The sequence below is a fragment of the Neolamprologus brichardi genome, chromosome 20 (assembly GCF_056152115.1).
Source record: "Neolamprologus brichardi isolate AB-2024 chromosome 20, ASM5615211v1, whole genome shotgun sequence".
Lineage (NCBI taxonomy): Eukaryota > Metazoa > Chordata > Actinopteri > Cichliformes > Cichlidae > Neolamprologus > Neolamprologus brichardi.
In genome coordinates, this window is record NC_142123.1 from 29,481,109 (window position 1) to 29,497,618 (window position 16,510).

The 16,510-nt window shown below is 38.4% G+C and overlaps 1 protein-coding gene across 2 annotated transcripts; it reads left to right on the forward strand.

The window, feature by feature from the left end:
• The first annotated feature begins 401 nt into the window (after window positions 1-401).
• Window positions 402-15,898, forward strand: bcas1 (brain enriched myelin associated protein 1). 2 transcript variants are annotated; one of them, XM_087834146.1, is made up of 16 exons: window positions 402-548; window positions 703-762; window positions 960-1,044; window positions 2,778-3,190; window positions 8,362-8,541; window positions 9,490-9,549; window positions 9,840-9,875; window positions 10,152-10,367; window positions 10,489-10,575; window positions 12,358-12,399; window positions 12,538-12,603; window positions 12,889-12,927; window positions 13,566-13,688; window positions 13,809-13,889; window positions 14,231-14,449; window positions 14,859-15,898. In XM_087834146.1, the coding sequence occupies exons 2-16, from the start codon at window positions 721-723 to the stop codon at window positions 14,937-14,939; spliced, it is 1,770 nt and encodes a 589-aa protein (XP_087690272.1). In that variant the 5' UTR covers window positions 402-548; window positions 703-720; the 3' UTR covers window positions 14,940-15,898. The 2 variants fall into 2 exon arrangements, with proteins under 2 accessions (XP_087690272.1, XP_035765046.2); XM_035909153.2 differs by lacking the exons at window positions 10,489-10,575; window positions 12,358-12,399; window positions 12,538-12,603; window positions 12,889-12,927; window positions 13,809-13,889 and having other exon boundaries at window positions 406-548.
• Window positions 15,899-16,510: the final 612 nt, after the last annotated feature.

Genomic DNA, 16,510 nt, shown 5'->3' on the forward strand with positions numbered 1-16,510 from the left:
TTTTTTTTATCAGATAATACCAAAACAACATAATGGGTATGTTAAAGCACATCTGTGTTATTAGATTTATTTTTATCAATCAACTGCATCTTTAAAGACTAAATCAGTAAAAAAAAAAATGCTTATAGTTTTCTCTTCAAATTAACCAGTGCCAACATAGTTATTTTTGGGTTTTTTCAGTGTGGATGCTTGCCAGACCAGTATCCTTAATATACATCCTGTTAGGTCCCCGCCAGATTGGTCAACAAACTGTTTGGACCGCCTTATCACAGCGGGCTTGGACAGATTCACACCTCATTATGATCTCGTCAGGGTATGTTCAGGATGCCACATGGAGATTACTGTGAGTTGATCAAAGCACCAATGCAGAGCACTTTCTTTTTTTTTTCCAGATGAAATCCAGCTGCCAACTTGAAAACAGACCCACCCATTTTGACACACACATAAAGTGTCCAGTTAACAAAAGTCTATATACATAGTTGGGCAAAAGGAGGAAGTCCATCTCAGACAGACACGCCATATCCTTAAGAAGGAAGTCAAGTAACAAGGTAAGACATTTCCCTGAAAGCAGTATTAAAAATTTTAAATGGTTTTGCAAAAGTCTTAATAGATGTTAACCATTATTTGCAGATTATCTTTGCTTATCAGTACAACATAACAATATGACATTTCTATTTCATTTAATTCTATTGCAACCTGCAGATCTTAACTGGGGAAAAGATGGGAAACGAGCAGTCAGTAAACATAGAAGAGCTATCCAAGGTAAAACAATGCAAATTACAAATTACAGGCTAAAAGGTGCACGTGCCATTTTCTATATTTGTTGACATCACTCACAAGATGCACACTTTTCCAAAACTCTAGCATGCACAGGTGACAGGTGAAAAAACTCTACTTCTCTTTAAAGATAACCCATCTAGACTAGAAAGCACAATGCTGACGTTGTTATTTACTCACAGAATGGGACAATTCCTGAAAAGCATGAGAATGGAACCGTGAATGGCATCTCTATAGAAGTCACATCTGGCGGACTGGAGATTAATGGTAAGTGAGTTTTATTTTATTTTTAATTTCTCTTAGGATAAATAACATCCAAGCAATCTGTGATAATGTTCTGCCTGATCTACAGTGGTGGTGTCACTGTGAAGCATGAGCAAATCAATGCTCAACACTGGCAAATTAAAGTCTTACTTAAGAATGAATTTTATTAATGTCAGACTGTTGTGTTTTACTGTATCACGCTTTATGCTGATATACTTTACGGTTCTCCTTCAATGAAAAAAAAGTAAATTAATTTTACAAATTTATTATCTGTGATTAATCCTTTAATCCTTTTAATACTCTGCAAACACAGTGACTCCCAGTTGCACGGCGTCTGAGTAAACCACAGGTGTTTTCTCAGAAATTAACCAGGAGCAAGTATTTGACTTGTCAAGGTGTGGTGGTTTGTGTCTTCACTATAAAAATAAAATACTGTGGGATTCCCATGGCTCTTGACTGTTGATTCCTGAGATAACGTTCTCACACTGACTTGCCCGTGTTTACTAGCTCGTGGAAATTTTGCTGAATTTTATGGCAACTGTTTAAATTCTCTTTAAGCTAGAAGTAAAAATCACTCTATGGGCTAATACTAAATAAAATTACACTTATGTTTAAAAATAAATTCCATAAAACCCAGAAATGTTCATTTTGACCCTTTTAAGCTGACTCTTTAGGGGGATGTTTGTTAAGGTGGAAGTTCATAGAAAAGGTCCAGAATCAGAATCAGGAAATCGCTTTGTAATAGACATTTAATTAAGGTGTAATAAGGTGTGTCATTCAAGCTGCAATATATTAAATAAATATTTCAAAGCTAAAAAAACAAAAACTATGTGCAGTATTTACAAGATTCAACAAATGATGTTGCCAGGTCCAGATGTCGCGGGGAGGAACTGATACATTTTAACAGGAATGATGTGCTTTGACGTTCCATGTTGCATTGCTGTGGTATTAGCCTTTGGTGAATGTGCTCCTATTACTGCCTAGCGCATCATGGATGCGAAGTGAAGGATTATCTATGAGTTCCCATGACTTTGACATTTTTCACCAAGCTCCACAATTTCCAGATTTATGGGCCTTGAGGATCATTTTGTTGAGTTTGTCGGTGTCCATAAAGGTGCTTAATGTAGTTTCCTTTGGTGAAAAGTAACAAAACACTTTCCCCAAATTAACTAAAGCTATGGCGTGATGCAGTTGTTAAGACTTTGGGTTTAAAATCTCTATATATTGTGTTGAAGAGATATCAACTGAAATGGAACTAGAGCTGTGCTGCACTTTCGTGCAATGCCAATTTGTACCACTAGGTGGTATAGTAAGTCCGTGTAATCTTTATTTAAACAGACAAGTAATTTATTGTTGTTTACAATGGCAGCCTGGCAAAATGCAAACTATCCAGAAAAAGAAAGAAAGAAAGAAAGAAAGAAAGAAAGAAAGAAAGAAAGAAAGAAAGAAAGAAAGAAAGAAAGAAAGGAAAAGCACCACCACACATCTGAAAACATCTGAACACACCCAGTGGTAAAATGTTGCTACCTGGCAGTGAAAACATTTAAGTAAGTCTGCAGATGGTAATTATAAAAAGGGTCTTTAAGCATTTATGTCCAACTGTTATTTTATAGTAATTTTTTTCCTGAAAAAAAAAAAGAAATTTAGCCTGGGTTTGACAATAGTTTCAGTCCTTTGTTTCAATGTTTTTCCTGTATGTGGCATTTTGCTTATTTTGCCACTTTTTTATTTTTCAGGTAAAAGTGAAACTACAGTCTGCCAAAATGGCAAGGCCCACTCTTTAAACTCTGCCATACAATCAACTGATGTGATCGTCAAATCAGAGTGTCAACTTGATCTTGCCCAAGCTGTTTCTGAAGCTCCTGACACCAAAATCCAAGCCGTTTCTGATGCCCCTGACACCAAAATCCAAGCCGTTTCTGAAGCCTCTGACACCAATATCCAAGCCATTTCGGAAGCCCCTGACACCAACACCCAGAAGGAAGAGGTCAAGAAAAGCAAAGGAGAAAAAGGTCGTCGTCATTTTGGCAAATTGTTCAAAAAGAAATCACAACCTAAAGCTGAACCTGAGACTGTTGAAGAGAAAGAAAAAGAGACACAGAGTGAAGATCAAACGGATGTAAGTGTTCCTCCCACTGAGCCACAGCAGGTGAGGGCACTTTTCATGTTTATTCTCATCAGATGAGTCTAGTTGTTTTTTTCTATTTGCCAACAAAACTGTGAAGAGACAAGCAGAGCAAGTCAGGTTACTTTGCATAGCACATTTTACACACAAGGGCAATTCAAAAGGATTTTCTAATGTACGGATGAATGGCCATTGGGATCTATGATGTATGTACTGCAATGAAAGTATGCAAAAACGCAAATAAACTCATAGTAGAATTTTAAAGGTAATGGTAATGTTGCCATATCAATGAAAAGCAATGGGAAAAGGAAAAGTCTTCAGCTAAGTTTTAAAAACTGATCAATTATGATAACGCTCATGTTGTGCAATAGACATCCATTGATTCTGAAAAACAACAACAATATAAATACATATAGCAGATACAATGCTTGCCCTTAATTAAAAAAAAAAAAAAACATAGAATGGAACCACACATCTGTGTTTTTGAATTATGTTATTTTATCATTCTGCAGCTAACATTAACTAAAACAGAGTAAGCAGGAGTGCATATGCCCAAGGGTATAACCCTTTTTTAAAAATAAATAAATAAAGCAAGATAAATATGTCACACGTTGTTTGTCTTTGACAAAGATTAGTGGGCGTGGGCCTCTGCAGCACTGACGCCCACACCCACGACAGGAAATTCAGAGAGCACTGAGATGTGCCGCTCACATTGTTAGTTTTGATCTTATCATGGGATTTCCTGAAAATGTCTAAAAAGGGGGGGAAGCCACACTTTTTTATGTTGTGCTGTTTTTGCCAATTATCAGTTGACCAGATAGCCAGAAGACACTTGGCATGATTAAAATTCCCTGATGTCGACTTTTAGCTGTGCAAAGAAAATTATTTTATTTTGTCAGCCTGCCAAACACTCCAAATTATCTTAGCAATGTAATGTAGTCCAACACACCGAGCTCTATATGCATTTAACTATCTTTTTCCTTTTTGTTTTTGTTTTTTTTTAGCTTTGTTTACAATGGCCAACATAATGTAGAATAGCGCTTATTTCAAAAAACAAACAACTAATTAAGCAAGTAAATAAATACAAATGTAAGCATGTTACACTACATGACTAATTTTTCTGATTACTCGTGATCAACCACACGATTATCATGAGTGCCCTGGGAAATAAACACAAGTTGTATGTTGGTTTACATAATTTAATATTCAAGTGCAGCAGAAGCTGCCGTTATAACTCACATTGACCATCGAGACGGAAATGAATGAACATTAAAAAGTTGAATTAGTAACATAAAAGCAGATATTTCAACACAAATGGGTGATGGTGACTTTACAGCCACAACTGTGGAGGATACACTGAGTGAACATGCCATTAGCAAAGCTGAGGAGCTTGTTAGAGACCCTTTAAAAGATGAAACCTCAACGTTCAGAGCAGAGGGGCTTGAGAAATCTGACTCAAAAGATGACACTGTTGCAGAGGGACAAACGAGAGAGAAAACTCTGGCAAAGGACTTCACTTCCACCATTCCAAAAGCTGCAGCAAGTGTGTGAAGCAGTTTTGGCAGTTGCCTCTGACTGCGCAGTAATTGCGTCAGAGCTGGGAGTAGGTGAAGCAATTACTGAAGACAACAGTAAAGGAGCTGCAGACAAGTCAGCTGATGTAGTGCTGATTGAAACCGCTGAACCCGAATCTAATGCTGTCACTCCTGAGACCGGGGAAGCAAATGACATTACCTCCCTAGACAAAGAGGCAGTGACTGGAGTGACGGAAACAATCTCTGAGGTTGTTCATGAGAAGCCAAACTCCGCGGCCGCAAATGAAGACATGCCTGTAAAAGAAGCTGCTGTCCGTTTTCAGAATGGAAATCTAGTTAAGGTGGATCTGGCCCATGAGGAGGTCACTCCTGATGATGCACCACAGCTCAAGATGTGCTACAAATAAGTGAGCAAGACAATATTAGCCCTATAACTACCAATGAGTCTGGAGAAATGTTCAGTAGTTGTCCCAAAGAAGAAATTAATATTGCAGGAGCCTGAAGTTACTTTAAAATCTCCAGCAACTGAAGTCAATCCACATTGTATTCTAGAGATTATTATAGTAGACATCGAAGTTGAAGAACATGTGATAACTGAGATAGAAACAGAATCAAGAATTTGAACCACGCTTCAGGAGCCTGCAGTGGATAACAACAGCACCGTCAAAGAAGAGGACACAGCTTTTGTGCTTCTCTCTGGAGAACATGAAGAGCGTCTTTCCCATTCAGAACAAGCTTTTTCAGATCAAGCTTAAACAGTGGCAGACAGTGTTGAGGAAAATACTTCAGTCCAAGGTTTATCTACTGAAGGAGAGGTAGCGGTTGCAAGTTCTGAAAAAGCTGCAGAAGAAAGTGACATAGAAAAGGAAAAGGTTAAGAATCTAAAGATAATGAAAGCCATGACACACCTGAACAAACCCTTGTAATCTTAGAGGAAGCAGGACGAGAACCCAAGCCCTTTGTAAAGAAGATGGTAACAGTGAGGGTTAGGGTTTGTTTTTTGTTTTTTTCAGAAATCCTACAAATAATTGAAACAAACTTGAGGAACTAACAACTGAAGGACACCACAGAAGATTTAGAGCCTTATGTTTTAGTCTAAGAAGAATACTGAGGAGAATACTGCCCTGGAGAATGCTGATCAAGGATAGATGCTGTCATGTGTGATTTATATGTGAGCCTTGGGATTAAATCCTAAAAAAGAATAATCCAACCTTGTTTTTGTTTTATTTCTCTAAATAGCCTGGCAGAGATAGTAGAGAACAAATAAAAACGAGTCACTATTTCTCATCCTTGAGACAACTGAAAATGAACATTTCACCTCTGAAGATTCTTAAATTGCCGTCTGATGAGCCCGTGGCAAAGTGTGCCGATGCACTCCCAGGCCAGAAGTTGAATACACCTCTAGGTGGAGAGTGATACTGAAGAGACGCATGAGAGGCAGTGCAAACCGGATAGATTCAACATGTGATGTACAGAATTTCCCTAAGGCGTCTCAGTCACAAGCTCAAACATTGAATGTTTACCTCTTAGGTTTTAGTCACCTTTAGCTGTTGAGAAAAACAACAAGCCTGGTGACTGAAAGATAATTTCACCAGTCCTCCGTATTGTTGACATCCACGAGTCTTCAAACAAACAAATAAATTATGAATGAGCAGTGATCAATAAGCAGACACCGAAATATTAATTTGAAGTTTCCTTTTCTCATTCATTCATGATTTCGGTCAAACTGTCTTTAATGACAAATAATACTTAAAGGGACATATTGTGCTCATTCTGTGCTTTATGTTCTTAGAGATTTTATTAAATTCAATTCAGTTTTAATGGTATAGTGCCAAATAACAACACTTACTCAAAGTCCTTTATATTGTACAGAGAAAACCCAACAAATGAGATGACCCCTTATGGGAAACACCCACTTGATAGAAGTTGCTTTTAAAAGGAGAAACCTCCTGCAGAACCAGGCTCAGGGAGGGGTGGCCATCTGTTGTGACCGGTTAGGGGTTACAGAGAGAAGACGGGACAAAAGAAACTCCATGACAGAGAGCCAGTTTGACAATTAAGATAATAAAGAAGAGAATAAAAAAAGATTAAATGCAAAGTGGTGTATAAATATAAAGAGAGTGAAAAGAAATGAGTGAAGATTATCTAACATGTCTAGTTTTTTTACACACAAAGTCTTGGTTTTTTACACTTTCACACACACACACACATACATACATACATATATATATATATATATATATATATATATATATATATATATATATATATATATATATATATATATATATAATTTCTCTTTTCTCTCTTTGATATTTGGGCTGATTGGGACCTGATTAGTATAAAAACAAAGAATTACCAGATTTTTTTAACCTAATTATTGTTTCTAAGAAAAATAAGAGCCACATATGAGGATATTTCTTTAAAATTTTGATAGAACAGTTGCAATATAATGTCCTCGTAAGTGGATATCAGGCCCTTGTAGAGCAAAATTGAGTATTTTGGTCTAAATAACCCAAAATGTGATGTCCACATATGTGGACGCCAGGTCCTAGGAGGTTAAACAAAATATCCCTCTATTCACCTGTTCTGTATATAATACAGGAATGATTAATAGCAGCCACAATACATTTACGGTTACATAAAATTTAGCAGTACTTGCCACAGGGTCCACACAATCCTGGTGGTCATCAAAAACATCTTCAGCTTTACCAGAACTAATTATTATCTGCTTAGATATATAACATAGATACAGATTTATTTGTAATTCTTCATTCTTTACATTTTGGTAACTGTTCAGTTATGTGTGGGCAACATTCATTAAGCAAATGCATTCACAGGGGTAGGACGAACTGAACGTTATATATATGAAAATCAAGAGAACTGGTATTTAGAATAAATCTTTTTAAAAAGCAAATAGATGTTACTAATCACTGCACGGGTTCATACAAAGTCTTGTTCAGACTGCCGCATTCGTTTAAGGACGAGATAGGCTGCATGCAAGCATACATACACTTTGATCATTATAGTGCTGAAGATAAGAGCCCTCGTGTTCCTCACTTCATCTGCTGCTTACAGCAAACTTTTATGTTCTCTTTCCTCTGATTTAAACCTTCTTTCTTCTGATTGGCTGCCCCTCGTAAGTAGAATGTGGGTCTGGCTACTGTGAGCTGACCTGTGTGACGGAGGTCTATGTTGCTGGTCTCATTAACTGAAACTTTGGCAACATTTATTTTGGTGCTTGTAACGGAAAATATGGAAAAGCAAAATAGGCCACCTCTACAGTTTCTAATGGGATAATAAATTGGGCCAAAATAATGTATCAAGATGGAAGAAAAGGCAAAAAATGTATAAATGAATTGACATTGGTTCAGTTCACATATTTTATAGACGCACACCATATGGGCATAGCTAGGTATTTGGTTTTCCTGACATTTCTCGAGAAATAACTCTCACACATTGTTGAATATCAATGACTGAGGGGTGGGACACACACATTAATAAAAGGGTGATTGTTGACAATGCCCCGAGTAGGCAGAGGCATGGTTGGAATTGTGCTCCCATCTCAATACTGCGATTAAGACACTCACTGCTTACATATCAGCTCCGCTCTGCTCTAACATAATTCTCAAAGGCGAATTCTTTTGTCATGGTGCACAGGAGACGGCTAACCTAAACCAAGAGCCCGAATCATTAAAGGAGCCAGAGAGGGTGACTCCAGTCTCCAGTCCCAAGGAAGAAAACGTTCCTGAAACTGACAACGGAGACAGTGAGCCCGTGGAAAGCAAAGAGGAGAGTAACCCCGAAGAGAATCCAGTTATGAACTTCTTCAAAACCCTAGTAAGTGGCATCATTTGGCAATTTAAGCTGACTTTTTATGCTCCTGCTATTTCTGTTTATCATGTCAAATTAGACTATTTGGGGGGAAAGGGAAAGAACACATGTACTTTTTATCTGCCTCTTTTTCTGAAGAGAAACAGGCAAAAAAACCAAAAAAAAACCAAACTAAAATGAGGTTAATGCGTCTTCAAGTCGTGCCCCAGTCAAAGTGAGATGTGTGGTCATTTTTCCAATCATTTAGCAGTAATAAGTAGTAACACGCTTGAAAATGTTTCATTAGTTTGTGAATTTTTTTGAATCTTTTTGTTCTATGTAGTGATAGGGGAAGGCAGTATAACTGTATATGACATTAAGTGCAACCATAGCGAAATCTGCCATCATGACAGTGCCAGATGGAAAAGTTGCAACAAGCAGCTATTGTATTTCCTCTTCATCATGCTGCCTTTTGGATTCATGCCGTTTTAAAGAGTTGCCATTGCCCTAGCCCCATGCTAATCAAGTCTTTGAACATGCGGGAATGTGGTGGCCTATTGTTCATCCCATAGTGTGAGCTCACAAGGGAGGCCTGTGCGGTTGGAAGTCGAGATTTGTGAAGATAGAGCGAGGGCAGGCCTACGCCATCTCCGGAGCACAATGGCTGTCACAATGGCAGCGCATGTACTGTATGTGCTCTGTCAGGGACCTCTGTGGGCCTCAGTTAGCTTACCATAAAGGCCTATGTCTGCATTCATGAAAGGCTTCTGTTTTATCCAAATAATTATTTTTCTGTCTCATCAACTGTATCCCCCTGGCACTTTGCTTTTCACACTGCTTAACCGCCACATACATAGTGCTCCACAATGCTTACACAGTTCACATTTAAAGATTATGATTTTTTTTCTCTTGTGTTTTTATGTGGATCACGGCACAAAAAATAAGACGGTTCATTTTTATTCCTCTGTTGCACAGGTGACCCCTACTAAAACGTCCAAAAAGGAAACGGCTACTCCCGATGCCGCTAAAGATAAGGTGAACAGAGGTTCATTTTAACCTATCACTCTCTGCTGCTTTTATCAAACCATATCTCTGATTGTCTAATACAGAAGCTATACAATGAGCTGTCACACCCTCATCTGTTTTGTTTCTGTTGCTTGAACTAAGGATGCTCTTGAATTTAAAAAGTAACATTTATTTTTAAAAGGTGGTTTATTTTTGCAGAATTTGTGCATAAAGCTTTTTTTTTTTTTTGCATCCTTTGTTTGCTTCAGTTTAACCTTTTTTTTTTTTTTACAAATGCTTTCTTTTCTGTTGCAAAATAGTCCCAGAAGGAGACCCAACCAGCGGCAACCACTACTGTGAGCATATAACCCATAAGTTTTGATTCCCATAACCATAATCTTGCACTTCACATTAAATGTATATATTTACTACACACGGTGGGTTTATTTAATTTCCAGATATGATGTCTTATTTGCTCATTTTACATAGCAATGCATTTTTATTGGGTGAAACTGAAAGGAAATACAGTTGCTGATATCATATCTGACAAAACTGCTACATCAAAAATGTCTTTCCAGTTTAAGAGGGCTGTGTAAACCATTGCTTTAACAGCCCCTCTCTTACTTCAATAGGTTGCACAAATATCTGAACCGCCTGCAGCACCCAAAGGAATGTCTGTCCCACCACCCCCACCTCCAGAGCCGCCGAAAATGGAAATCAAAGGAGAGCCAACTGCCAAACCTGTAAAGGCCTCGGTGAAAGAAGAACCTAAAGCTGCTGGAAAGGCTCCTGTGTCCTCGAAAGGAAAATCAGCCAAAGATACTCTGAGCAAATTTTTCCGCCAGAAGGTAAACAAACAGCTTTAACTGCAGATTACAAGATCCAATCACTATTTTAAGGAATAGCTATTCATGTAGACACTCACTGCATGTTCAATGAGAACACAGTGTGAAACATACCGTATGTCAGTTTGAGGTATTGCTAGGAGTCAAGACCTCCAAAAGCAATGGCGCTTCAGCAAGTGGAGCCAAAGCCCCGGGCAAGACTGCAGCAGTGGTACAGTAAATGATCATATTCTCAAACTGACCATGGCTCATCAGTTACTAACCGAACAAGAGCTCATTTGTCCAGAGGCACCAGAAATTTGCAATTTACTGTTTCCTAATCGGAGCTATAGTTTTGTGAAGTAACATTAGTCCTGTGCTGAAACCTTTTCTCTTGGGAGAATCAGGTTTTCTTATTTGTTGAGAATAAGATAAGAAGAATGACGTCGTCCTTACGTTTTTGCATAATACATAAAGACAAAAATAAAAGATCGTAGCTTTAGCATAAGGAGCAGAAGCAGGGACAAAGGGCTAACAAGGCTCATTAGCACCCACCACCACCACAAATGCTCACCCACAACACTGCATCTCCTTTCTTTTAACCGCACTGACCGTTAAGTCACATTTGCATCACTGTGAGCTCAACGAGAAGCCATTACATTTAGCTGCTGCCCAGAGAAGGTGTTATAGGGCATAACTACAAGTTTCTGTAGAGCCAAAATAAACAACACGTGTATTTCAAAATAAAAAAGGCTTTAATTTACAAGATCAAATCGTTATGTTGTTACATTTTTGAGCATCCGTGTTTTGTTTTGTTTTTTTCTTGCTGGATTTTGTCCCATATTTAAACACAGATCAACCAATTCAACCCAACACCTTTCATTTACATACTGAAGATGTACAAGCTGCCAAGACAGCAATAAACAAAAAATAAATAAATAAAAAGTTAAAATGAACAGACAAACAACATGAAGAGGGTAGAATTTCCAACATACATGCGCTAACAGTAAGTGGAGGAAAAAGTTAATTGCTATCTGAAATAATTAAAAAGACAAAATGTCATGAAAAAGAATCACATTTACAACAATCAAACTATACATAAGTGAGTAAAATAGATTACAACACACACAAAAAACAACAACAACAAACTTTTACTTAGTAAAATAAACTAAAACAAGTAATATCCCTGATGAATATTTTAAGATTCTCCCAGATTCGATCAATCTATAAACTGGTTTTGTCCTGCACTTTGGACCTTCTGCAGTAAGTGACTCATGCCAGAGGGGCTGTGGGGCTGTGCCATGGGCGTAACTATGTGCTGAACATTGGGGGGGTCAAGATCTCTGTCTAAATAAATAAATAAATCTGGGTAAATTCCCAGATGATTAAACATGCAACTATTTTGCTGGGAATAACGGAAATGAGTAAAGAGAATCAACAGCCTTAACAGAGTTATTTTGGCTGGGTCTGATTATTGGGAGGCGGAGGGGGGGGGGGGGGGGGGGGTCATAACCTCCCTAACCCCCCTGGAAATTACACCCCTGGGTTGTGCTGACATTACAGTGTGGAGCTCTTTCTGACTCTTCTAATGCATTTGAACTTCCTTAACCGGTTGATACAAGTCACCATTCATTGTCATGTTAACATAGTGAGTCCATAAATACAACTTTTCATCTGTTTTGAGGTTCTGAACTCCTTTTGCATTTCGCTGTCCTGCAGACAATCATTCATGTGCAACAGTCAGCTTGTAGGAGTAGAGGTACAGCCAGGTGTAAACTTACATGTGAACTCGAGCCTGCTTAATCTTCCCAGCTGTATTCAGGGAATGTTACATTAATGTATTGAGATGTGAACATGAATCTACCGCACACAAGCCTTGCTGGAGACGACTGGATAATTGCAAACCATCTTGCCTGAGTTACATAACAAACATGCTTTATGGTTAATTACAGGGTTTGAAATGTTCATCGCAATTTGCATTTGTGCAGAATAAAATAACAGTTTTGCTCTACAGGAGACACCAGTGGAGGTGCCAGCGCCTGTTGTAGAAGTGCAGGTAAATGAAAGGCAACTTCTCACTCTTGGGGCTTTGTACTCTTTTAGGGAGTGGAATGGTCTTTTGAGCCTCTGATTACACCACGTACCCTCTTCCAAAGCTGTTTTTGTATGTAAAGATTCATTTCTATTTGCTTAGATTCAAAATGAGGTTGAACCTCAGGAGGCAGCAGCAGTGGGGGAAGAGCCTGTTGTAGAAGTGCAGGTAAATGAGCAAGAAGTGCTCAGGAATATTAATTCCTGATTTTCTTCACTCTGCAGGCACCTCTGCAATAATGTTGCCACACTTATATGGTACCATAACATTTCCCACATTTACTCTTTGTAATTCATCCATTTTTTAAATAATTGTATCGCATCACATCCCAAACTGTGCAGATTAAACAACCCCCATCATGGCACAAAATGAGTAAGATATAAGATTTAATGACTATCACTGTTTACGCTCTTCCAATTCAGGATATAACAAATAACTCTCCCTTTTCTGTAGATAAAGGAAGAGGTACCACAACCAGTGGTAGAAACTGAGGTAAATTAGTGGTGTTTAATGTTCTGGGAAAGCTTTTTTTCTTTTCTTATGTTTCTTTTAATAGTTAGGGGAGATGAGTGGCTATAGAATAACCATAAGAGCCACATTGATAATCACGCTATGTGTGAGGCCAAAGTACCAAGATGGCTGACTGAGCTTGAGCAGAAAGACTACAAGACGAGGAAGCAGCCTTGCAGCCTTGCACTGTTCAACCGTGACACAATCAACCTAGATATCTGGGGTTATGTGACTCTTCTTTTCTTACTTTTGTAAAGAATTAAAGTTTTCCCAAAATGTTTAACTAGTTGTTTCTTTAAAAGTGGACATCCTTGAAATGTAAAGTGAATATTGATGGGCTTTACCTTTTTCCTCTTTCTTCCTCTTTACAGATTTTGGCTTTTGCGCTTGACAATGTGGACTTCCTCACTAGTTCTTATCTTGATCTGATTATATGCTGTCTCTCTACTCTGATCACAGATATCTTTTTACTGCTTCACCTCCTCTTTCATGTCACAGATGGAAGCGCCTACTCTCACTCTGTCACCTAAATTGATGAGCATCCCTTTGATTTTTTTCCCTTTTTTTTTTTTAGTAAATATTCATGATACATATTTTTCTTTTTCCTGCTTTGGTTAAAGACGGTGGATTCCTCAAAAGCTGGCACCCAGGAGGCTGCTGCAAAACCAGAGCCGCCACCACCTGCTCAGGAAGAAAAGAAAAGCGCCTCAAAATCCCCGTTCCTTTCTTTCTTCAAGCCCCAAGTAAGAACCTATTCCCATAAACATTTATAAGATCTCTGAAAAAAACAACTCTGAAATACATTAGGTATGAATTGTGGTGAAATTACAGAATGGTAAGTAACAGGTTAATGTGAATTTGAGGTACTATTAGATCACATGACCACAAAAGTCCAGGCAGCCTCCACAAGTGGAGTTCGGCTCCTCAGGAAAACTACTGGACTGGTAAATACATGGAATACGTTGCCTCTTGCAAACAGATGCATTATTAACCAGAGTAATTTCATCAATTACGTCTGGTATTAAAACATGCTCTAAACAACTTCTTTGCTAGAAGCCTTTTTCTCCATTTGCTGTTATCTTTGAGCATATGTCATCATCCCTCGTGATGTTGCGCATGATGTCGTGTCCTAACAGCAGATGTACATTTTAATCCCACTTAATGTGCCACCTCAAAGTCCATCTGCACTTAACGAGTGAAGTGTATGAGCCACCGGTGTGTGAATCTCCAGCCCGTCAAGGACTGAAATAATTGAATGCTTCATTATGTGCCGCGACACTTTTAGGCTGCTGAGCCCAAGAAGGTGACCCCAACCCCACCTGCAGCGGCGGAGGCAGCTCAAGCAGTTAAAGCCAAGGAGGAACCTAAAGTGGCAGCCAAGTCTTCAGAGCAAGCTGCAGATAACAAACCAGCTTCCGTGCCTTCCCAAGCTGGCGATGATGCAGCCTGTGTGCCCAAAAAACTGGAAAAGAGGAACTCCATTCAGCTATTCTTTAAAAATCTGGTAAGAAGAACATTACTTTCCCCAGATATTAACATTAGAAACATGCACAACATCCTTATAAAATATTATCACTGCATAGTGCAAAGTATTTTTGTATTATCCCCACTAGATGGCAGCAGACACTTAAGGTGTAGGCTCCACATTACTGAAAACAAAGCGGACTGATATAACACATCTGGAAATGCAGTTTAGTTATAGGACAGTTACCGTTACTTAAATGTAACAAATTTAGTCAGAGTCCAGTTTAATACATTTGATGCCTGTGAAAGAAATTAATAAAGTTTTTGTTTAACTAAAAAACAATTAAAGCTTATAAAAGACAAAAATTAAATAAAAATAGATATTGAACAAGTTGCATTTTCCTCTGACACTGCAACAAAATGTGCCATCTTCTCCCTGCAAACTGTAGACTCAGAAACGTCCTTCTACAGACGCCGGAGTCCAGACAGAGCCACTGACCGCTGCTCAAGGAGCTGAGAAAGCCAAATGAGACCAGAAGCAACCCTTACGTTTTCCTGTACAGTCTCCTTCTCACTTGTACTCAGTCCTTCTTTTTCTCTCTTATCACCTTCTTGAATCCCCTGAGTTACTTTGATTACTTTGTTTTTTAATTGTTACTGCTTAAAAGTCACCATAGCAAAGGTAAGGTTTTGGAAGAATAAAGGAAAGTGGACAGAACAGTTAGCAGGGAGTTGAACTTGTGGAGATTTAAAATGGTCAGAGGTTGTTTGGACATATTTTTTGTCACATAAATGTGATGTGATAAAACGTTTTCTACAGACGTTCAAAATGACTTTTCTCTGTTTTGCAATCTAACATACTGGGCTTATGCAATATATAGTGCCATGCTTTGCCTTGAACAACTATTTTGTGTTAAATCGATAAAACTCAATGTCATATAGGTTCTATTTTTACACTTCACACCAGAGAATTCACGCAGTTAAGGTAATGCAGTGGTTAACATGAAGGACGTAGGTATGAGTCATAGAAATGCTCTTAATGGAGCTGGTCTAAGGAGTATTAAAGTTTATATAGCAGAGTGTGCTTACCAATTTTTGAACTCTATGCAAGTTATATGTGGACTAAAACAAAAAGGTACATGCCAGAACAGCTATCTTTTAGCTTATATGGGACATCACAATCTCTACTGATCTTTGGGGAGCTGATTGTAAATACTCAACAAATGCTTAAAAATGCATGCGAGGTATTGAAACGGTGTCTTTGTGCAAATGTGTCCTTGTGGTACGCTCTGCGTTACTCATAAATCACAACCGAGAAGCTTTTTATTTTGATTTTAGCACTTTGTCTCGCGTCAACTAACAAAAGTTTTCCGGCGTAAGTAAACTGTGTCAGGCGTATGTGCAATTAATGTGACGCTGTAGTTTGTCGTTATGTAGTGTGCATGTGAAACTCGAGCTATCCTGAAGACAATAAATGCAAATAAATATACCACATGCCTGTTTTGCTTCAGAGTTTTCATTTTTAATGTAAGCTATAAAAGCATGAGGAGCGTTATCGAGAATAATTGGATGTTCCAGCAATTTAAAAAAACAAAGAAGAAGATGACCAGGCAAGTCTGGCCAAAAAATAAATAAATAAAAGATGCCTCTATTGCGTGAGCAGTGTCATAGCAACCATTTTTATGCATATAAGAGTGCAGCAAAGGTGTAGCGTATCACTCTACTCCCAATCTGGGTGTTAAGCCAAATACTGTAAGTCTGACTCATGTTCGTAAAGATGTCTGACAAATCAAAGGAAAAACCTGATCCATTGACCCCTTTGGTGAGAGGATGTGTTGGTTGCATGGCAACATTTTTATATAGGGCAGAGACGGTGCAAATCATTATAAGATTATGGGGAGCCATCTCAACCCTTTATTATGATGAAATGCTTCTGCTGGGAGTGGCCTCTTCCAAGATGGCACCTCGAGCCACAAGTATGTACAAGAATTCAAATCGCATTCTGTGGCCTTCGCTGTCAACAGATCGGTTTCCATTTGAATGAGTGGTCTAACATGCTAGACAGCTGGCTAACGCGCCGCCATGGTCAAAAAAACAAGTT

What these genes read in the sequence shown, in the direction of transcription:
- bcas1 (XM_087834146.1), top strand. Translation starts at nt 721, where the DNA reads ATGGGAAACGAGCAGTCAGTAAACATAGAAGAGCTATCCAAG. An exon ending in TGGCGGACTGGAGATTAATG is followed by an intron (nt 1,045 to 2,777) that starts GTAAGTGAGTTT and finishes TTTATTTTTCAG; the next exon opens with GTAAAAGTGAAACTACAGTC. An exon ending in TCAGGAAAACTACTGGACTG is followed by an intron (nt 13,890 to 14,230) that starts GTAAATACATGG and finishes CGACACTTTTAG; the next exon opens with GCTGCTGAGCCCAAGAAGGT.